This window comes from Sceloporus undulatus, chromosome 1 (genome assembly GCF_019175285.1).
Source record: "Sceloporus undulatus isolate JIND9_A2432 ecotype Alabama chromosome 1, SceUnd_v1.1, whole genome shotgun sequence".
Lineage (NCBI taxonomy): Eukaryota > Metazoa > Chordata > Lepidosauria > Squamata > Phrynosomatidae > Sceloporus > Sceloporus undulatus.
In genome coordinates this window covers 289,751,304-289,774,449 of record NC_056522.1, presented here as the reverse complement: position 1 = coordinate 289,774,449, position 23,146 = coordinate 289,751,304, and the positions used below count along the sequence as shown (strand labels likewise).

Here is a 23,146-nt window from a genome sequence, read left to right as displayed (position 1 = left end):
CGGCAGTAAAAGTTCTTTGGGAAGTCATTATCAGTCTGGTGACTTGTAATTTTAATAAGTTCTTCCCAGATGTTCTAAGAGTGCAGGGTGGATTATGTAGAGAGAGGCGTTCCCACAAGTAATAATATAATAATAATATAGTTTATTTATACCTCCCGCCTCTCTCACGGGTCGAGGCGGGATTACAGCCTTAAAAGACACTTAGTACAATTTACAATCAATACAACAATAAAATACTAACACTGAATTTACCAAGAATTCCTATTAGTTCTCTAAAAATTACAATTCATCCATTAGCCAACAATCAGAGTTAAGGAAGAGCAGTCGTCATAAGTAACTCGGGCATAAGCTATGTAGAGCTTTAAAGGTAATAACCAACACCTTGTACTGTGCCCAGAAGCTGATTGGCAGCCAGTGAAGTGATTTTAGTACATTTGTTATATGGTCAGATCTGGAAGTACCAGTAACCAATCTGGCTGCCATATTTTGGACCAATTGAAGCATCCGAATTTGGTACAAGGGTAGCCCCATATAGAGAGGTTACCAGTGTGTGTACCACTGATTCAAGGTCCTTTGGTCTAGGTAGGGATGCAGCTGGTGTATCGACCGAAGTTGATAACACACACTCCTGGCCGACATATCTATATGAGATGACAACTGTAAGGATGAATCCAGGAGTACGCCCAAGCTACGAACTTTGTCCTTTAGGGTAAGTGTGACCCTGTCCAGGATAGATTGACAAAGTTCTTTCCCCAGACCCAGGTTCCTATCACTAGTACCTCCGTTTTTTCTGGATTCAACCTGAGTTTGTTTCCCCTCATCCAACCCATTATCGACCCAAGGCAAGCATTCAGAGACAGATGCCATCCTTAGTCACTGCTTCAGTTGGAGACATAGAGAACCATATTTGGGTGTCATCAACATACTGATAACACTGTGCCCCATGTCTTCGGATGATCTCACCCAGCAGCTTCTTGTAAATGTTAAACAGCATGGGAGACAGAATGGCACCCTGAGGGATGCCAGATGTCAGCTCTCTTTTAGAGGAGCAATTGTCTCCCAGCCTCACCATCTGGAACCTGCCCGAGAGATAAGAACGGAGCCATTGGAGAGCAGTGCCTCTAATCCCTAATTCTCTCAGGCATTCCAGAAGGATACCATAGGCAATAGTACTGAAGGCCGCTGAGATGTCAAAGAGCACCAACAGGGTCACACTTCCTTTGTCAATGCCCAGACAGAGATCATCAACTAAGGCAACCAAGACAGTCTCAAATACGTATCCTGCCCTAAAGCTGATTTGAAATGGGTCCAGATAATTGGTTTCCTCCAAGGGAGGGTTTTTTCAAAAGTGGTTTGACCACCGCTTGTTTTAGTTTATCTGGAAATTTTGCCTCCCTAAAAGATGCATTAATTATGGGTGTTAACAGTATTTTTATTGCATCATCTCCCTCAACAGCCAACCATCTTGGGCAAGGAATGAGGGGGCATGTTGTCTTCCTTACACTTCCAAGAAGCTTGGGAAGTTAGAAGACTGGGAGTTGCCTTCCCTCAAGACACATCAGTGATCCATCTCAGTACTGGCCAAGATGCCACATCCACCACTACACTGTGTAAATTCCCACATGTGGAATTTTACATTGATTGTATTTTGTGAGCACTGTGTTGTATGGTAACAGTGTATAACTTAATATAAAAATGAATGCATAGGTGTAGAACTACCATTGCCCATTTCAGCATTTCTCCATTAAGCAGGGAGAGGTAGATATGCATTATACAAGGACACACATCTCCATGTCCAATAGTCATGAATGTGCAACTAAATTTCCATGATCTGGAACTGAATCAGAACATTGACAATCAGACAAAACTGTCCATTAGCATCTGGGGGAGTTTATGTATGTGTAAGATACCAATAGACCATTATCACTATCTGGCACAGATTCAGTAGGGTTTCACTCTAGAGTCTTCTCAAACCTATGTCACTATGTTGTTGACTGAACCTTGGACCTTGTGCATACAAAATATCCACTTTACCAGTTACCCCACAGATAGCAATACTGGTAAATATATAAGCATTAACAAAGGAAAACATATCCTTAATATTCAAGCCAATATTTATTCTTGAAATCACACATTTCAGTAACAAACTTTTACTTGAGTTTTGAAGTCAATACATTAAGGACAGATATTAAAAAATTCAAATAACAAGTTACACATTAGCTTGGTGGCTTGGCATATTGCCAGATGCTATTTCTTTGCCTTCCTAGATTAATAAAAAATTCTACACTCTATCCAGGTCATTGTAGATTGATATTTTCCAAGTGAAGATGAGCCTTATTAATTTTTATCAGCTAAGCATTTAGATTCAGATTGGTTAGCAGAGAAATATCAAACGAAAGAGAGGGAAAATGTGATATGCATGTTGTAAGATTAGGTCCAGAACAGAATTAAAGGATTTGGTAAGCTTGTAAGTAAAAATGCTAGCCTTTTAAAAAAGGATCTAGCTACTGAAAAGATTAGTACACCATACAAATATCCTTCTCCATGCAAGATATTCTAACTATTAACATTTCTGAAGTTAGTACATGGAAAAATGTAACATGTGAACCATGTAGTCAACCAGCAGCAATTCCCTGTATTACCATGTCACTTTCTCTATCCAATATGGTGAAGGGAATTCTCTAAAGATGGCCATTCAGCCTCTGGTGGTCTTTAAGCAGAGGCTGGATGGCCATCTGTCGAGGATGCTTTGATTGAGATTTCCTGCATGGCAGAAGGTTGGACTGAATGACCCTTATGGTCTCTTCCAACTCTATGATGCTATGATTTTAATTGTTGCTGTCAGTATCTGCATTTGCCTGAATGAAATAGTAATAACAATAACAAAAACAACAGCACCAGCAATAATATTTCTTACCCACCTCTAACCAATAAATCATTAAAACATATAAAACCATTTAAACACATTACATTAAAAGACATACATGTAGGACACATAAAAATTATCCACCATAAAATTAAAATATCCCAATTTAAAATTCATGTATTAAAATCAACTAGATAGACCTGCCAGAAGAGATAAGTCTTTAATGCTGTTTTAAATTCAGGCAGAATGCTTAGCTGTTGAATCTCTCCTGGCAGGTCATTCCACAAACTAGGGTGGCTGAGGAAAACGTCCTCTTGGTGACAGTTGCCAGTCTAGTTGCTACGCAGAGAATCTGAATGTATGAAGCAAATTATATGGGTTATATGTTATATTAGCCCACATTTATCATGTGTATATGCATTGAGAATTTAGTGGACAGTGTATTGAAGAGTTATTGGATTTAATATTACGTTGTAAACAGAAATGTCATAGTGATAAGGCAAGTGTTGGAAAGGATGAGCCTGTAATAAATTAAAGAAATTTTAAAAACACATTGTTAATTCCAAATTATTAAAGGATGACTTTATTCAATCATCCCCTTCCCAAGAACTATAAAGGATAAAATAAGAAAGAAGCACACTAACTCAGGGGATAAAAGATAAATGTAACAGGTGATTAGGCAATGAAGTAGAAAGATAATCCACTAAAGTAATCAAGTTTCCACACAATTCCAGTAATTAAGTTATCATGTTGCTTGGATGTATTTACAGCACACATTGTTTTAATACATCTTAACCAACATTTTTGTTTACTGCTGCAATCAAGGCAACATGCAATCTTGTAGCCCTTTTCTCCTGCTTTTAAAGGCTGTTCTGAAGGATGAATTTGTGAGAACTAATAGTCAGACTGGAACTTATGGTTTGGGATCAGTAGAACTTTGTCATTTCTCATGCTCCTTGTAACACTGCCACTGCCATTGTTTCTAGTCATCTCTATTGCACATTTTCCTTATACCTCAGCCTGTGCCTTTTGAAACACAGCAGTCTAAATTGCCCTGGATTTTCTACACAATTGAAAATATCACTTGATTATTTGCAATGTTTTCATTCCACTTTTTATCCAAATTAGCCAGGGAAACTTATGTGCCATTGCTTGAAAAATGGTGGTTTGTTTTGTTTACAGTACATTTGGTCTTCCATATCCATAGATTCTACATCAGTGAATCCAACTATCCACAGATTCAACCATCCATGGCTTGAAAATATTTAAAAAACAAAACATAATTCCAAAAAACCTTGATTTTGCTGTTTTATACCTGGACACCATTTAACAACACCATTACATATAATGAGACTTAAACATCCATATGTTTGATAGACCCACTATCATTTAAAAAAAATGATATGAAAGAGCCATGATAAAGAACAAGGAAAAATAGTTCCCAATTAAGCACTGAAATGCTTCAGATTATTCTACTATTGTTGCCCAACAACTGTAAAGAGTTTGGAAGAATGTGGGGTGATGAAACTAACAGATTTCAGTTCACAGTGTGATGGGTCAGTTAACATAATCCTTATTGGTGTGAGAGGACAAGTATAACATAATTTGATACGAATATAAAATGTAACTTTAGGGCTGTACAGATGGGAGGCATGCAGCCACCCCTTTACCACATGCCACAGCCCCGATCTGGCCTCTCAAGAGTGCAAAAATCAGCTCCTTTTTGCGCTCTCCAAGGGGCACCATAGCTGTGGTGGCACGGCTTTATGATGCCCCTTTGGCGCTGCATTGTGTAGATGCAGCGCCAAAATTGCACCATGATGGTAGGTGCCATGTAGACTGTTGCACACCAAAATGACACCCTGGGGCTGGGGATAGAGTATCCAGCATGTGGACTCTATGCCCTGACTGCACCCACAGTGGGCACAAAGTGCCAGTCTGTATAGGTCCTTTGTCTCATCCCAGATTATTTGTTCGTATAAAACATTATTGTCTAATCTGACTGTCAGATTTTGGACAATAGTCTTTCCTTTCATTTGATACCTTTTTTTAGCTGGTCATACTAGGTGCTAAGACAGGGGTCGGCAACCCCCGGCCCACGGCCCTGATGCGGCCCGCGGAGGTGGCAGGACCGGCCCCAGCCCGGTCCTGCCACCACTGCCGCCGGCGCCTCGACCTCCTCTTCCCCAGACCGCGCGCCCCTCCTCTTCCTCCACTACGCAGGGAGGAAGAGGAGGGCCTCACGGCCTGGGGCAGACGAGGCAAAAGGGGAAGCCCTGCGCCGCCCTCCCTGCCTCCCAGCGCCTCCCACCTCCTTCTCCTCTGCCTCCTCCGCCCCGCCCCAGGCCATGCAGAAAGAAGAGGAGAAGGAAGAGGAGGCAAAGGGGGAAGCCCCGCGCCACCCTCCCTGCCTCCCCACGGGGCCCTGTGCCACCCTCCCTGCCTCCCCGCAGGGCCCCACACTGCCCTCCCTGCAGGGCCCCACGCTGCCCTCCCTGCCTCCCTGCGCTGCCCACCTCCTTCTCCTCTGCCTCCTCCGCCCCACCCCCAGGCCACACGGCGCATGGAGGAGGGGGGAGGAGGAGGAGGAAGAGGAGGAAGAGGAGAAGGAAGAGGAGGAGGGGGAGGAGAAGGAGGAAGAGGAGAAGGAAGAGGAGGTGGGGGCAGCAGAAGGAGGAAGAGGAGGTGGGGGCAGCAGGAGGAGCAGGAGGAGGTGGTGGTGAGTGTCCAGAGGCCTCAAGGTTTTTTTAAATTTTATTTTGTGTGCTTTTAATGCTAACAAGTCTCCCTTGCTTTGACAATGATAGTGTGATGATGATGATGATGATGATGATGATGATGAGATGAGCGGTCAGCTTGAGGGCATGCAGGCACTGTTTCTGAAGCCGAGAGGTGTCACCTGCCAAAGTTTGTTTGGGTGCTTTTAATGCTACAAGTCTCCCTTGCTTTGACAATGATAGTGTGATGTGATGAATATGACTCAGCTCAGAGGCATGCAAGCACTGTTTCAGAAGCCGAGAGGTGTCCCAAAGTGTGTTTTGGGTGCTTTTAATGCTAACAAGTTTCCCTTGCTTTGACAATGATAGTGTGATGATGATGATGATGATATGACTCAGCTTCAGAGGCATGCAAGCACTGTTTCTGAAGCCGAGAGAGTGTCACCTTCCAAAGTGCCTTTTCTGTGTGTTTTTGGTTCTTTAATGGTGATATTGATATCAGAAGGCCTCTGAGGCATGGCCAATGTAAATTGCTGTGATTTTTACAAACTCATGCGCAGTGAAGAAAAACCAAAGTCCCTTGACCAACACACTTCTGGGAAGTACACTTGGTGCAAAAACGGTGAAACCACCTTGACATGTTCAATATGCATAGCCATGTTAAACCATGCTAAGTGTTAAACCCAAGGGGTTTGGTTATGGAATAAGCCTCTAAAATATGCAAGAGGCCACGTTAAGTAAAGCCATGTGAAATGCACAAATGTGCTGTTGTGTGTGTTTTGGAATGCAGGTTGGGGGTGTTTGACCAGAAAGGGACCGAGGAGGAGAGGGCGGGCACACGCCTCCTCCTCCCCGCGGGGCTTTGGTGGAAGCTCCGCCCCCTGTGTGCGGCTCCGCCCCAGAGGGTGGAAGCTCCGCCCCAGCATGCGGCCCTGCCCCCAGAGGGTGGAAGCTCCACCCCCTGGCTTCGCCCCTCCCAAGTTGTCTGAGGGACAGCAACCCGGCCCCCGGCTCAAAAAGGTTGCCTACCCCTGTGCTAAGATGTTCATAGCATTTGTGATATTGTTCTTTTCCAGAGGTAATTAACTAAACCCCAAATACGTAGAATGTTAATAAAAGTTTACTCTTGTTTAAAGCAAGCCTTTCAGTTTATACTGTGACTCATATCTACCCCACTGGAAACAAGAGAAATAACTTTATTAAATGCCTAAATAACAACCAGTATCACAGAGTATCTCATTATAGCTTGGGAAAAAAGGGAAACAAAATAGAATCATACTGAGCTATGTTCAAAGATTGTTTTGTTTTGAAACACAAAAACTTCAGAGGACAAAAAAGTACTGTGCGCCTGAACTGTTGGAAATTAATTTTAGACATTTACAATATCAATACCTGGTGACTCCTTTGTGTACAGAGCCCATGTTATGGGTAGATTTTTACAATCATGTTCGCACTGGAAAAGAATGTGGTCTCTGATTTGCCATTCTCTAAAAAGAATAGCTATCTAAATGAATGCACATACAGGTTAGTGCTGTACAATATTTATTGGCATATAGCAAATAATAAATTCAAGACATTTAAAAAAAAGGGGGGGGATGATGTTTTTTAAGAAAGTATAAAGTAGGGAAAGTTTAAAGGAACTTTAATTCTCTGAAGATGCCAGCCACAGATGCTGGTGAAACATCAGGAATAAACTCTTATAGAACTTGGCCACAGTTTCTCTAACACTCCTAACGGCATATTGCTAGCTGTGGTGGTCTCATGCCATAAATGACCCTACCCAACTTCATTAATTCCCTAGAATAGGCCACCTGAGTTTCAGATTTGATATGTGCTTTGTGATCTGATTGTTCTGTTTTAATCCTGCTTATTTTAAATTTCTTTTCCATTTGGTGTTCATCTCCTATATTTCAATAATTTGTTTCCCACAGAATGTTCCCTAAAGTACCCTTCCCCTCCCCCCAATAACTCATCTTCAGTTTGTGTTCCAAGCACAAAACTAGTGTTTCCTTGCTGTTCTACACTCTCCTGAATTTCTCTTTTCCAAAATTTCATGCTCCTCTTTATGCTGATGTGGTCTTTCGGCTATCTTATTTTTCTATAAGGTGTAAGTCTATAGTGATAGTCTATAACATCTGACAAGATACAGGAAATTCCCTCACCTCCATCTTTAGGTTTATGGAAATTCCAGTGTTATTTCCCCAAAATTACTGTCTGATTTTCACATCAGTTTTATCATTTCTTTTAGGATTAAGCAGAAATGTGTACATGCATAAATACCTATTTCTTCAAAACATTTTTTGAAACATATTTTACTGCCCCACCTTTTTAACAAAAAAGTATGTGCTTCATCCATAGGATGCATGTTTTCTGAACACCTTTTTACTACTTGAATTTTGTGTGCATTCTATAACAAATGATTTGTTTATTTTTGTAGTTTTTGGCAAAATTGTGACTGTCACTCTGCTTAATAGTTAAGATTGTAAGACCCATTACAGTGTTCCTTGGACTATGACTTTGCAGATCAGGGTTTGATTCTCTGCTTGGCCATGGAAATCCACTCAGTGACCTTGAGTGAGTCACACACTCTCACCTCCCAAAAAACTCCATAAATTTAGAATCCCCATAAATCCCCATGAATTAGAGTGACCTGGAGACACAACAACAATAAGTTGTCTCTATGATCTTGTAATTTTGGGGATTCACATTTGCAGTAATTAATGACTGGATGTGATCCCCAAACCCTACCTTTTCAGCCAGGAAGTACCTCCAATTGAAGGGTTTTGCAGGTTCTTCAAATCAGGGTACTGTGAAATGATGTCTGCAGAAGTGTCTCAGTGGAGGGTGATATAAGAACAGGTATTGGCATGACCTTCCCAGGATCCTGCCACAGTTTCTTGTCTCAGGGGGCATAGTCCATTTGGAGAAGCATTTGCAGCAGGACCTTGAGGTGTTTCTCCAGCTGCCTGTTAACAATGTGTCAGGCAAATGGAAGAGCTCTTCAGATTTCATTTCCCAGTACTCTGATCTGCAGTACCTTAGAAAACCTTTGGTTGAGCCATCACCTGGTTCAAAAGGTAAGTTTTGGGAATGGGCTGGCATCATCAAAAGTAGCTATGACAATGCATTCCTATTGTATTAGTTATTTCTGGAAAGACAGCATCTCAGCCCAGATATTTTCACCCATCTTCTTTTTTAATGAACTCAGAGGATTAGGGGTCATTGGGAGTCACTCCCATTGTGAGGGACACTTGTGAGGAACACCAGGAACTACTTGCAGCTCATGAGCTTCTTGATTCTCGCTCCTGCTTTTAATGGGCTACTGAAACTGATTTTATCAAGTATTGAAATTCCTTGTGGGTCATGCAGTGAAGAAATCATTGAGTTTCACAGCACAATCAAATTAAATGCTTTATTGTTGATGCTTTCTGAGGCATAAAAAACAACTCATACTATGATGGAGCTAGTCACCTGTGCAGTTTCACTCTAGCAGTTTCCCTTTCTGATAAGCCATTTTTTCTTTCTGATGACTATTTATCAATGAATTACAGTAGAGAAAATTCATGGTAGGTTGCCTTGCTGTTTAAACTCTGTACTTTGGTTGTCAAGCCATACAGGGCAAAGATTTAAGATTAGTTCTTTTAAAACTTCCATCTATGTGCAGTATATAAACTTTAACACCTCATACATACAAACATTCACATATTTGTGCAGCAAATTTTACAATATACTTATCTTTCATCATATTAATCTTCACAAATCCCACATTGTAATAATGCTTTCTTAGACTCCCAAACAGAAACCTGATAATTAGGACCATTTATGTGACAAAATCATACAATTTCTTTGAGAAAATCAGTGGAACCTACTTTTTATTACAAGGTCTGACAGCTAGTATAACTCAGAAAGACACTGGTTTGATTTTTTTTTTTTGTCCTGGTTTGAATTGTACCTCTTTACAAACTAGGTAAGCCACTAGGGTGACCCCTTATGCACTGTTCCAAAAGAGAAAATCGTTATAAGGGGTATGGGGCATTTCTTACATGAAGCCTGTAGGCCGCACTCAAAAAGAAAGTCTCTGCTGTGTAGCTCTCATGTAGGCTGCAAAGGAAAAAATCCTTCTACACAGAAGCTGCCAGCCAGATAAAGAACTGCTGAACAGCTAAGTTCTCACAAAGAGGTCTTTAATCTTATGGTTCTGATATGTGCAGCCTATCAAAGTGCTTCACCTGACTCCCATATACAAACACCACCACACAGAGCATTCAGCTCACTCTCTTATATACACACCCCCTCTTGGGGTTTTGAGCACTTTCTCCTACTGGAACATCACCCAGTTCCTGTCGCCAGACAACTGTGACTTTGCAGAATTGAAGCCTGCTGGTTTCACCTCCTGTCACTATGCCATCAGCTTCTTAAGGACTCTCCAAATGCTGACTCATGATGTCTGCCACCTGAATGTAGGTAACCTTGTCACCTTTGTCCCAGTTCCAGGCTGTAGCCACATCTCTGACATTTTCTGATCCAGAGTGCTCTATACTCTGACAAAGATTCCTTTGTGTGGAAGGGGTTTGCCATTGTCTTCCTCTCAGGATGAGAGGATGTGACTTTGTCCAAGGTCACCCATTAGGTTTTCATGGCTGAGCAGGACTAATTGACCCGGTTTTGCCAAAGACAAGGAGATTAACTTCTCTGATTCAGAAGCAACACAAAACACCACTGTGGTTGCAAAAGCCTTGTGATTTATGATACACTTAGGGGCCATGCAGACTGGCAGCTTAGAGTAGCCTCTGATCACTCCAGTGCCAGTCTAACCTCGATTAGCATGGGACTGTGGTGACTGGATGCCATGGTTGCAAAGCTGGCCAATACCATGGCTCTGAACAGGTCACCAGAAAGGAGTGGCTTTTTGACGCTCCTTTTCCAGCCAACTTTTCCTGGCGACACACACTCTCAATGTGGCTTCCAGCCACTCTAGGGGTGTGGGTCATCTGAACGCCCCATCCCCAAAGTGGCCGGAAGCTGCAGTTTCCTGTCCATCTGTTTTGGGCCTCAATAAGCTATACAAAAGAATGTGCATAAACCACACCAAGCAAACACCTCTGCTCAGCTGCTGGGAGCTCTGGAGAGATAGCAGTGGAGTGGAGCCCTTCTATACCTGCTCAGGAACAGAGGACCTCAGGCCTGAAGGTCTGTTCTGAAGCTCTGAACTTGTGCCAATTTCTTTGGAATTTTTTATAGATTTCTTCAAGATCATGCCACCCCTAGACCATACTCCTTTAAGGCCATCAATCAGGTGTTTATTTTCACACCTGTTAGCCATGAGCCCAACACCACTTCAAGATTGTTGATTAAGCTGCTATCTTTAAATTTCTCTTTATGCTGTTCTGGCTGCATGTTATGTCTCTGTCTAGGTGAGCTGTTATCTCTTCTAAGTTTTTAGATTCCTACCTGTGCATTTTTAGCTACATGTTATCTTTCAGAAACATTTAGATTGGCAAATATACAAGATAACATGATTTAGCAGGACTGAAGCATTTTGAAGGTTTGCTCAAAGATGTGAAAAGAGGCCCCATTCTGGTAGCATAGAGGAGAACAATAGCAGGCCACTACATCTCCTCAATGCAGTATGTCTTCCAGGGGCTGCCCAAATAGAACCCCAGTCTCCAAAGTTGTAGTCCAGTGCTGAGACCACTACAGTACTCTGGTTCTCCTGTGTAAGGAATGAAATTATGTAATGCATATAAAATGTTCTAGCCAAATAAAAATATTATTTATTAGTAATAGTAATAACTCCCTTTCCAACATAAAATCCTTACTTTGTATACTTTATATATGTATGTAAAGTCATGGATGCTTGTGTATACCATAATTATGCCTGCATGGGCAGGAAGTATGGGCTGAGACAAAGGCGCGTTACAGACGCGCCAAAGTGGCATAGTAGGGTTGACTCGGTGCGTATTAGGGTTGAGAAGGGATGTCTCTTCTGGACGCCCCTAACCCTAATACGGACCGATTCCGTACAAAATGGCAGCGCCCGTTCCACACGGGTGCTGCCATCTTGATGTAGCAGAAGCATTACGTCAGCACGTTGCGCAGTGCATATGACGCTGTGAGTGCGCCATTGGCACCTCATGGCGTCATAATTGCGCCGCAAAGAGAAGTGCCATTTTGGGGCTTCTTTTTGCTCCGTGAGGGAATCACGCTGCTTTTAGGCGGTCTGTAACGCTCCCAAGGTAGTCATTACGTGACCTGCATCCTAAATCAACTTATTCCCAAATATCAAGCCCAGCCTTCTGCTACACTGCCATTTCTTCAGAGTTTATTGTCTCACTTAAACTTGTTTCAGAAAACATAAACCTTTTTATGACCAAATTAGTCCTAAAGTTTGCAAGACATTCCCGATCATGACAGGGTATATTACATCCGTCTGGGCACTGTTACTTATAAAAACCATGAATTGTTTGAATGAACTGTTCATCTTCTTTTTAGTCAGAATTGCTTAAAATGGTATCATTAGACTGCATTCAGGTGAACAAGCAGCTTGGAGCAAGTAACTATTGATTCTGCAGGTTAGAAGACAGGCATACTTTTAGTTACTGGCTCCCTGCTGATCCAGTTCCCTTTGCCCAGTGTCTTCCTTCATGGTTTTCTACACACACACAATTTATTTCTGTGCTATTCATGTGAATGTTGACTTTCTGTGTTGCCAAACCCAGAAGGATATAGTACTTTCCCTTCCCTAAATCTATATTGCTATTCATGCTTGTTTTAGAAATAAAGGATAATTTTACTATAACTATGTAAGTCTTTCTTACTGTTAAGTTGGAGACCATTGTATACTAATTAATAGAGTCAGCAATACAGCAGTGTGAGATATCTTAATACACTGTTAGTAATATGGTTCAAAACTTTATTTTTCTCTGTATATTCATTTTTAAAATCAAAGTCCTGGGAAGACTAAGTATGATATGAATTTAAGAGAGATTACTATTGTACCCTGCCAGAATAAGCTGAATTAAAGCAAGTTAAAACTGGATACAAATTTGCTAATATGCACAGACACTCACTCACACATACATCCCAACAAAAATGCTATGTGCTTACTGAGAATATGTTCCACTGACCACAATGTACTTGCTTTGAGGCTGATATGATTTATGTATATAGCACAACGTACATGGCACCTTGCAAACAACAATCGCTAGCCTAAAGGGTTTACAATCTAAACATTAAGATAAAAGGAAATGAAAGCGGAAGAGGGAAATGGAGGTGTATGTAGGCAGAAAGCATATATGATTATTTTGGTTAGTCATACTTAGCTACCATAAGAGAAGCAGCATGGTGCAGTGGTTTGAGCATTGGACTCTGAAGACCAGGGTTTGAATCCCAGCTCGGCCATGTAAACCCAAAGGGTGACTCTGGGCAAGTCTCACTTTCTCAGCCTCAGAGGAAGGCAGTGGCAAATCCCCTCTGAAGAAACTTGCCAAGAAACTCCCATGATAGGGTTGCTTTACTTGGAAACAACTTGAAGGTACACAACAACAAGAACAACAACAACAATTCTACCATAAGGCAGTCTGCCCCAATCAATATTCTCTAGATGTACAGCTAACGGAATTCTTGACCACTACTAACCATATTGACTGATGGTCAGCAAGAGGAAAGTAGCTCTCCAGTAGCATCCCATGTTGCAGTCCCATGCAAGGCAGCAAGAGGAACTAGGTGGAGCTTATTTGTTGATGGACAGGCTATAGGGAGCAAATAAAAGAGAAGAAGCAAAGAGTAAAGCAAGGCTTCAGAGCTAAATAATAAGGCAAACAGTGACACTGAAAATGGCTACAGTGAGTGTGAACAAGGAGATAAAAGCTTGGGCATGGATGCAGTGTGATGCTAGCACAATGAAAAGCTCTGGTAGCATAGTGATGCTGGATTTAACCAAACAACAAGCCATAATGAAAAAGACTGCATGCAGTGCTCCCTTTTGTGGAATCAGTTGCACAAAGGAATATTTCAGTGGATAGCAATAGCAATAGCAAGTGCATTTCTATACAATGCTCTTAAGCAATCCCTAAGTGGTTTACAGTGTGTAAGCTAATTGCCCCCAAGAAGCTGGGTACTCATTTTAGTGACCTACAGAAGGATGCAAGGCTGAGTCAACCCTGAGCCCTTAGATGGCATTGAACTCACAACCTTGTGGTTTGTGAGTGATTGGCTGCAGTACAGGCATTTAACCACTCTGCCACCAGGGCTCCATTCCTTTTCATTTTATCTCCCCAATCAGCTGATAGAAGAGAATAATGAAACAGGTGATCAGTGTTTTGAGAAGCAGGAAACATTAATGAAGGAAAGGTTAATTGAGATGGGGAAGATGGGTACATTAGATGCAATGAGACAGACTAGTAGTTTGTAAGAGAGCCATTGTAATGCAATGTTTTTAGTGTTGGACTAGGACTCTTTAGACCATGGTTCAAATCCCAGCTCAACCATGTAAACCCACTGGGTGGCTTTGGGAAAATCATAGGCCTGGTACACACCGCCAGGTAGCCGTGTCCCAGGGGCGATAGTAGGGCTCAGGACTGTGCACCACCTACATGGTCCCGTGCACCACCTACACAGTCCCGTGCAACACCTACATGGTCCCATACTCTACTACTTGTGGGCAGCGACGTGATGGCAGTGTCCTGCCGCCATCTTTACGTAAGGAATGTGCAGCATCCACATGTCGCTGCACATCTGTTACATCACGAGTATGCCAGTGGCGCACTTGCAATGTAACCCAAGTACCACAAAAAGAACCCGAAGTACTGGGTTCTTTTTACCCCAGAGAGATCTCACGCTCTTTGGCGGCTGCAGCATCCATCCAGAGTTAAAATGGGTGCCTGCAGACTGCTTTTTCAGGCAGTCTGTACTGCACCATACTTTCTCAGCCTCAGAGGATGGTAATGACAAACCTCCTCTGAAGAAACCTGTCAAGAAAACTCCATGACAGGTTTCCCTTAGGGTGTCATAAGTCAGCAACGACTTGAAGGTACATAGCAAAGTAGTTGTAAACTGTGCTTTAGGGAAACTACGTATACTGTAACTCCCTTTTAACAAAGTTCAATAACATTCAAAATCTACAAAGCAGTGATACATTTATTGGCCCAATCAAAATACACAAAATATATGTTGCAAGCTCATGGAGCTCCACTAGCTTCTTCATCAGGCAAAGGCTTTGAAAAATGATACAGGAGGGGGAAATGGTGATGTTTGTCACAAGCCTGTATTTTGTCAAAATGCAGTTGTTCTTTTGCATACTGTGGGAAGATAGGTTTAAAAGGAACCTGGATTTTTTGTCTCCCAACAATGGAACTACCATATAAACTCGACTATATGTTGACAACCATTTAAAAGTCAAGGACAGGTTTTGAAGGCAAAATTATGGATTTTGATATGACCCTCGGATAAGTTGAGGGTAAAACGTAGGGACAGGCAACAAAGGATGTAAATGATGAAGCAAAGGAAAATGATGCCAAAGAACCTACAAAGTTATGGCAGGCATAACTGTTCTGGCTCACACAAAAGGCTGGATGGAAGAGAGAGTAGAGGGAGGTCAGTGTTTCCCAGACAGATTGCACTCTTGCCTTTCACCAGGGGATGGTTATTCTTAATAAGAGTTAGTATAGTATTTACCTTGACCCGTGGATAAATTGACCTAGATTTTTGGGGTCAATTTTTTAACTAAAATTTCTAGACTTGAATATGTCCCAAGACTTTTACTACCATTCCATATTTTAATGTTTTCCTTCTGTCTGTGCCTTTTTTCATAGGATGAAGTAATGAAAAGGTGGGATCATTAAGCTCAGTTCTCTCAACTATTGGTCAAAACACATCCAGCACATTTTGCCACTTGTTTTTGTTCTACAAATGCTAGATAGTTACTTTCAAAATCCAATCCAATCAAAATACATCTTGGAATCCATGCCAGTTAATGTTTTCAAGGGAAACTGGGTATCATGCCCAGAATCTGAGCACAGCTCAGAAAACTAGAGTATTTGTCATCTACAATTTTATCAGTGTGATGTGTTGAAAACCCAAATACTGAACTCACCTTTGCAAACCCAAATGAAACATTTCATTTTTTTTTCATCATAACTGATGCTGACAGCTTTGTTGACAGGGTGATGGACTACAGAAGGAAGATGCCTTGAATACTTTTCTGTTAGTAATGCAACTCAATCCTGCTTTTGCCCAGATGTAAATAAATCTCAAATTTCAAGGTTTATGTTTGTAGCAGTCATTTTGAGATGATCTCATCACTGTTTTTTTTTTCTGTGTTAGACAGGGCTATGAAGAGCTGGAACGGCAGCTTAAAGAAGTCTTTAAAGAGAGAAGCAACATTCTTCGCCAGCTGTCAAAGACATCCAAAGAACTTGAAGGAATTAAAGTAAACCTACAGGTCAGAATTTTCCCTCTATCCACTCCTTCTTTCCCCCCACTGCCACCATCCAATGATATGGGATGTAAGAAATCCTATGCAAATATTGGACCAATTTGTGTGAGAATGAAAATTGCATTAGAGCATGCAAGCCCTCTGCCTATTTAGTCTACAACTTTCATACACTGAAGGGAAGGTCTGAAGAAAGCTTCTAATTTGTGTTTGCTTGAATGTAAATTGGCGCCTTTATGTGATTATGAACTCTACTTTGTTAGGTTTAATAGGATAAATGTTCAGTCCAAGTGAATGTGAGCAGAAGGCCTTTTCCTGTTCAACACAGGAGAATCAAAACAAAGGGAATCAAGATGCTTGCAGTGAAGCTTTGAGTGCTGGCCTCTATGCCTCCTCCAAGTTTTATTCCTTAGGTGAACAGGCTGATCACCTGTATCTAGATGTTCTCTCCATTCTAATCTCAGAGGTTTTTAAAATGAATATTACAATTTTTAGAAAATACCCATAATATTTCACATCATATTTTGGGATTTGGAAAGGGAGAAGGGCTCTAACAGATTTTCCATGGTATTTTGCTATTATCCCATTCCTAACAGATTTCACTGCTTTGTCCTCCCCTTCATTTGTCTTTATTTCCTGATTCTCTTCTACTCTCCACCTAAACTTCTGTCTCTGCTGACACACTAAAATGTCTGTTCCAGTAACATTGTTTTTTCATACTAGCTAGCACAGCAAGGATAGTTTGGAAACATCTCTTTCTCATTCTCTCTCTCTTCCCGATGGTGTGGCCGTGGTGTAGAGAAGAACAATACATTAGAAATACTTTTATACATTGATTCTGTAAGTAGAAGGAAGATTGTTATACACTAGGTTTCCAGCATTCTTTATGCCAGCCAATATGCTAAGCAATGGGCAATATTGTGGGAGGGGAGTAATTACAAATAAATCTTGTGGAAATAGCCTTTTTTTCATCCTGAAGCTATTCCCTGGATTAAAACAGATCAACAAGATTGTTTCTCCTTATGGTTGTTATCAGTTTTGCAATGTGCTCTCCTCTCTCTCTCTCTCTCTCTCTCTATATATATATATATATACACACACACACACACACACACACACACACACACACGTACGTCACAATTCATAGTTTTATTGCTGAAAGAATGTTAAAGGGATCCTTGGTAACACATTGCTTTTTACCTCTCTTATTAGTCTCTGAAAAATGATGAAGCCTCTGCAAAAACTGATGTACAGAAGCTCTTGGAATTAAGTCAAAAACAAAGGTACAGTTCAGCTTTTATCTATGTTAACCTTTACTTTCCTCACATATCTGGAAAATATTTTTTCATGCAATTAAGCAGTACAAAGAAGTAACAATAATAAGTAATGTTAGAGTTGACACCATCCAACTTCAAACAAGAGCTTTGTATTTTAATGGGTGAAAAATGAAACATAAAACTCTGCAAATAGAAATGGTAGCAAGGACAGAGTGATCTTGAACTTGATATATTTATTTTCTGCATTCAGAGAATTAATAAGTGGAAGATTTCAAACTTTTAATTCTGTACACCTTCAGTATAAAGTGATATGGTCCACTCTGCTGCTTCACTTTCTTACTTTCGTCTGCACATATATATTCAGTGAAACCAAGACTGTTCATATCTGAGATTCTTGTCATACTAGGGCTGATACACACTATCATTACCATCAGGTGGTAAAACAGAAGGTTTACTTCTGGTAATCTTGTTGTTAACTGCCACCAAGTCAACTTCAGATTATGGTGATCCTATGAATGAGAGGCCCTCAAGTCACCCTATCATCAACAGACTTTATAAGTTCTTAGAGACTCAGGGCCATGGCTTGCTTGTTTCAGTCTATCCATGTGCAATAGAGGCCGGTTACACACCGGCACTTGGGACGTCCGCAGGATGTCCCATTTTAAAAAAGGGGCGTCTCTTCTAGATGCCCCTGGGTCTAATACGGACTCTATCCGTACAATATGGCACCGGCCGTTCCACACATCTTTACGTATCGGACGAATAGCGTCCGAACGTGTCGCGGCACCTATGACGTCATAAATGCGCCAGCGGTGTGGCTGCTGCGGCTCCCGCACGGAGCAAGCAGCGGCGGCAGACCGCCTCAAAGCGGCGGTCTATAACCCGCCACTGTCTTGCTTTTTTCCTACTGCCTTCTTACCAAAAATTATTTTCTTTTCTAGTGAATTACATCTTCTCATGATATATTCAGAATATAACAATCTCAATGTAATCATTTTGGCTTCTAGGGACAATTCAGCCTTGATTTGCTTTAGTACTAATAACTTTAGTAGTAGTCTTAGGCAGTTTTTCATGTGGGAATTTTCCTGCAGTGAATAATGTGCCAACTGCTTTCCTTTGTTCGGTTGTCGTAGATAGTCATATAAAATAGTTTTGATTTGAGTTTTAAAGCTTATAGATACTAAGGCAAATAGATCTTATCTCAATATAATGTGTGTGAAGTTGACTAAGAGGCAGTATAGACTGGTACTTTGTGCCGGCCTGACTGCAGAGTAGAGCTATAGAAGGGCTGAGTGTTCACACTCTCCATGTACCTTGCAACTCTAACTTTCCATGCTTCTAGGTGTGACCCTTAATCTACCATCTGAATCACCAGATTCAGTGAGTGATAGCCACAGTCACTATCAGGAGAAAGAGATATGAAGGTGGGTCCAGGAGTGAATGCAGGATTTTTAGTCTGTTGCTGAGCAAATTTGCACGACACCCTATTTGTATCCTTATCTAGAAGCACCTCTATCTTCCATTTATAACACAGATCCATTTTACATGTGTGTGTGATATGAATATGATAGCATGGACTGAGAAAGTTCAAGCAGCTGTCTATCATATCAACTGCTTGGAACAATAATTGCAAACCAGCTCATTTTAGCGTGTGTGTGTGTGTGTGTCTTGAATTTATATAATGCCTTTCTGACAAAACAACAACAACAATAATAAAAAAATCACAAAATAAAACAAAAAAGAAAAGAAAATGGAAAGCAGCAATGCTATTAAGTATGGCAACATGATGCACCAAGCCAGGAGACAGATGTGACATTTCTAAACACAATTACCAAAATGATTTCAAATCAACCTGGGGGAAGTTTTCCAATTGCTACTATAAACAAATAACATTTGTCTTTTCCAAAGCAAAGTGTCACCTCAAAGCTGTCATGATGAACCATCTGAAATGTGTGAAGATAGTTTCCATGGGAAACAAATTCAGAGCTTGGCTTCACCATGCTGATTCCCAGAGACAGACAGCATGAGGCGTGCAGTGCATTGGGGGAACAGCTTGCTTTGTTTCTTTTCTTGATTTTTCTTCTGACACTTCAAGCAAATACTATGGAAACCACCTCTCTAGGTTGTATAACAATTAATAATTCCAGACTTCTTGGACTAAGGGCACACTGAGCCTAAGGAAACATATATTTTTAGATATTCATATTGATAAAATGCCAAAGCCTGAAAACTGGCCTGTAATTAATGCAAGAGATGTTCTTCATCTATTATGTGTTCAGCCCCCAAGGAACATAGATCAAACAATACTTCAAACACCTCCTGACAAATACATAATATCACAGTCCTGAAACATTATCTTGTATACCCTATGATAAATCTTCCAAAACACATAATAAGAAGGCCTGTCCAAATTTACCTAGTGAAGGGCTATATATTATTTAGCTGTCAGTAATCATGCACTAACCCTAATTGTCAGTATCTTCAGTTGTTCTTATGTTTAATACATGACTGCTCTGATCAGAATGGTATGTCCCAGACTGGGACCTGTCATTCTTTGGCTGCATGTCTATATTAATATAATGAGTCACCAAGTTGGTGAAAAGCAGCAGTCTGTTTAAAGTCTAGTTTATGCTCTTATTGTCTCTGTTGTGTAGTTGGTTTTGCAAACCAGTCTGCTTCAGTTGATCAATGAAATTTCACTGATTTGTCCAACCTAGTGATAAGCAGTCAGGTACTGGTTTCCATAGCAGACTCAATTCATGTTTTCTTAATCTGTTTGCAGGCTGCCTCAATAACTATAGCAAGTAAAACCAGGAAGACACTGAAACATTCACACACTCCTATTCTTTCATACTGAACAGTGCACAGATCCATCCAAGCCATATTCATAATGTCCCATCATATATTGTGGGAAATGCCCCTTATTGTCTCAGTGTGAGCACTGTTGTTGTTAACTGCCCTTAAGCTGACTCTGATCACTGGCAAACTTGTGAATGAGGCATCCCCAAAACATCCTTTCCTTGATAACCCTGCTTAGTTCGTGCAGACTTAGGAGTGTATTCTCTTTGACTGAATCTGTCAGTTTGTTGTGTGGTCCTCCTCTCTTTCTCCTGCCCTTTATCTTTCCTAGTATTATCCTCTCTTCTAGTGAGTCATGTATTCATATGATGTGACCAAAGTATGACAGCCACAATTTAGTCATCTTGGCTTCTAGGAAAAATTCAGAACTGAGTTGTTCTTATACATATTTGTTTGTCTTTTTAGATGTCTACAGAATCCACAGAACTATTCCCCAGTGCCTCATCTCAAATGATTTTCTTTCTATCAGCTTTCATCACTGTCTAGCACTCATACATAGCAAACGGAAAATACAATGGCATAAACAATCTTCACTTTAACATTCAGTTGCTTATCTTTGCACTTTAGGATTTTGCCTAGTTCTTTCATAGCTGCCCTTCCTAGTCCTAATGTTCTCCTGATTTCTTGACTGCAGTTTTTATTCTGGTCAATGATTGATCCAAAATATGGAAAAACTGTCTGTTTCAATGTCCTTAGCATCCATATTTAATTTGTGAATATTTTCCTTGGTCATTATTTTAGTTTTTATATTTTTTGTGGGTTTTTCGAGCTATGTGGCCATGTTCTAGCAGAGTTTCTTCCTGACGTTTCGCCAGTATCTGTGGCTGGCATCTTCAGAGAATGTTTGCCTGGAAAGGACTTGGCTATATATATATTGTGTGATCTGGAAAGGCAGGAGTGATTTGCATGTGTATTGTTGGTTGCTAATGGCAGTCCTCAGGGTATGAGGGTCTGCACAAGAGGACTAATGTCTGCTTGATTAGTGCTAATCCTGAGTATGGAATGGACATCAGTGTCATGGACTGCCTTGGGCCTGACTTAGAGGCACAGAAGACTCAGACTCTGAAGGCATGGAGGAGACAGAGATGGGGGCAGATCTGGGGCTGCCTGGATCAGAAGTCCCAGAGCAGGCTCAGGAAGCTGCAGAGGGAGAAATGGACTCTAGGCTGCAGGTGCTAGAACCTGTGGAGAGAAGACAGGTCAAGGAGTCTTTGAAGCCAAGATGAGAGCTAATAGGTTTCAGCTGAGAGAAGCAGAGGCCTTTAAAAAGACCTCCAACTGCAGAGGTTTTGTTGTTTCTGTGTTCCTCTTCATTCATGACTGGTTATCTGACCCCTGGACTTGCCTTGTGACTATGCTCTTGCCTCTGCCCTTTGCTGTGACTGATTGGAATTGTGTGACCTTTGGACTGGCCTCTGGACTATTCCTTGGTATATTTCCCTATTATGTTGCCCTCAGTAGAGGTAAGCAGGACAATCAAATTTATAGCTTTTCATGATCTATGAAGTCAAATGCTTTGCTATAGTCTACAAATTACATGCTGATTTTCTTCTAGAATTCTCTGATGCATTCCATTATCCAACATAAATTTGCAATTTGATCCCTACTTCCTCTTCCGTTCCTAAACTCAGACTGCTTGTCTGGAATTTCTTACTTCATCCATGGCAGAAGTCTTTGCTATAGAATCTTGAACATGACCTTGCTTGAATGTGAAATTAATTCAGTGGTCTTGTAGTTGATGCAATCTTTTATGTCCCCTTTGGGGGGGGATAGGGATGTATATTGATCCTTTCCAATGTATGGGCCATTGTTTTGTTTTCCATTTTACAGGCAAATTTAAGTTAGAACTAAAGTCGATTCTGTCTCTGTAAACTGCAGTAGCTGTATTGGTAGGTCATGTATTCCTGGTTGTTTATTCCTCTTAATTGTTCTCAGGGCAGCTTTCACTTCACTTTCCAAAATTGGAGGGCAGGGTTCATCTTCATGTGATTCTTCTGCCCATGTATTATGTTCCTCTGCTTGAGTATACTGAAGATATAATGTAGGTATAGATATAATTTGGGGACACTATGTTAGGCTGATATCATTTGGGTCTTTCCTTCTGGATTTCTGGCAATTCTAAGACTGTAGCATCATATTTAGATCCGATTTCTATGTGAAAAGTACAGTGCGCCTGCGTTATACGTGGCTTTGAGCATATGTTCAAAGCCATGTGGGGCACAAGGGGCGACACGTCCCATTCACATGACGCCATACTGCCACGGGCATCCATGTATTTTCTCTTATGGGGGGGGCAGAACGGATCCCCCGCATAAGAGAAGGGTGGACTGCATCTGGAGTTTTATTTACAATGTGCCTTTTTATGAATACATGTGGTTTGCTATTTCAATGAAGCTGTTTCACTAATGAGTTACTTGTAACCATATAGTCATTGTAGAGAGAAACATCTTTACTTCTACAACCTTACCCTCTTTTGGGGGGGCAGAGCCATCTCTTATGGTTGTACATCTTTGCTTTTCTTCATTCTTACATTTAATAATTTCAAGATTTTTATCACCACAAGGCAAGACTACAGTAATTTTTGCATGTTTTGTGATAAATTCCCCCATTTTTCTGGACCTCTTTGTGGTTTTTTGTTTGTTTGTTTGTTTTGTTTTTTTGAGGGGGGAGGTGTTTTGTTTTGTTTTGATAACGTGCCAAGCAAAAAGAACTGGGCCAAAAAGGAAAGGATATAATCCGATCCTTGTGGCGGCCTGGTTCATGACCACAGTGGTGGCCCAGATCGGGGCTGGGCCTGTGAGGTCATTGTGGTCCCAGTCCTATTGTGGGTGGCATGGTCCCATCATTGTCCTTTTGGCTCATCTGCTTTGGGCCATAGTAGAGCTCTGTTATCACAGGTATGTTTGACAATGCCTTCCCCCAAACCTACGTTCACAGCTTGGCATTTTCAAGGCAATGGAGACTGGGATGTTTGGAAATTATGTCCACAGCACTC

The 23,146-nt window shown here is 41.1% G+C and overlaps 1 protein-coding gene across 3 annotated transcripts in view; it reads left to right on the top strand.

The window, feature by feature from the left end:
• Nucleotides 1-23,146, top strand: part of LUZP2 (leucine zipper protein 2) — a 469,570-nt gene that overhangs the window by 192,729 nt on the left and 253,695 nt on the right. For all 3 annotated transcript variants that reach the window (XM_042446122.1, XM_042446121.1, XM_042446120.1), the window contains exons 2-3: nucleotides 15,907-16,024; nucleotides 17,228-17,298. In XM_042446122.1, the coding sequence (XP_042302056.1) occupies nucleotides 15,907-16,024; nucleotides 17,228-17,298 (189 nt within the window). The remainder of the gene's footprint in view (nucleotides 1-15,906; nucleotides 16,025-17,227; nucleotides 17,299-23,146) is intronic.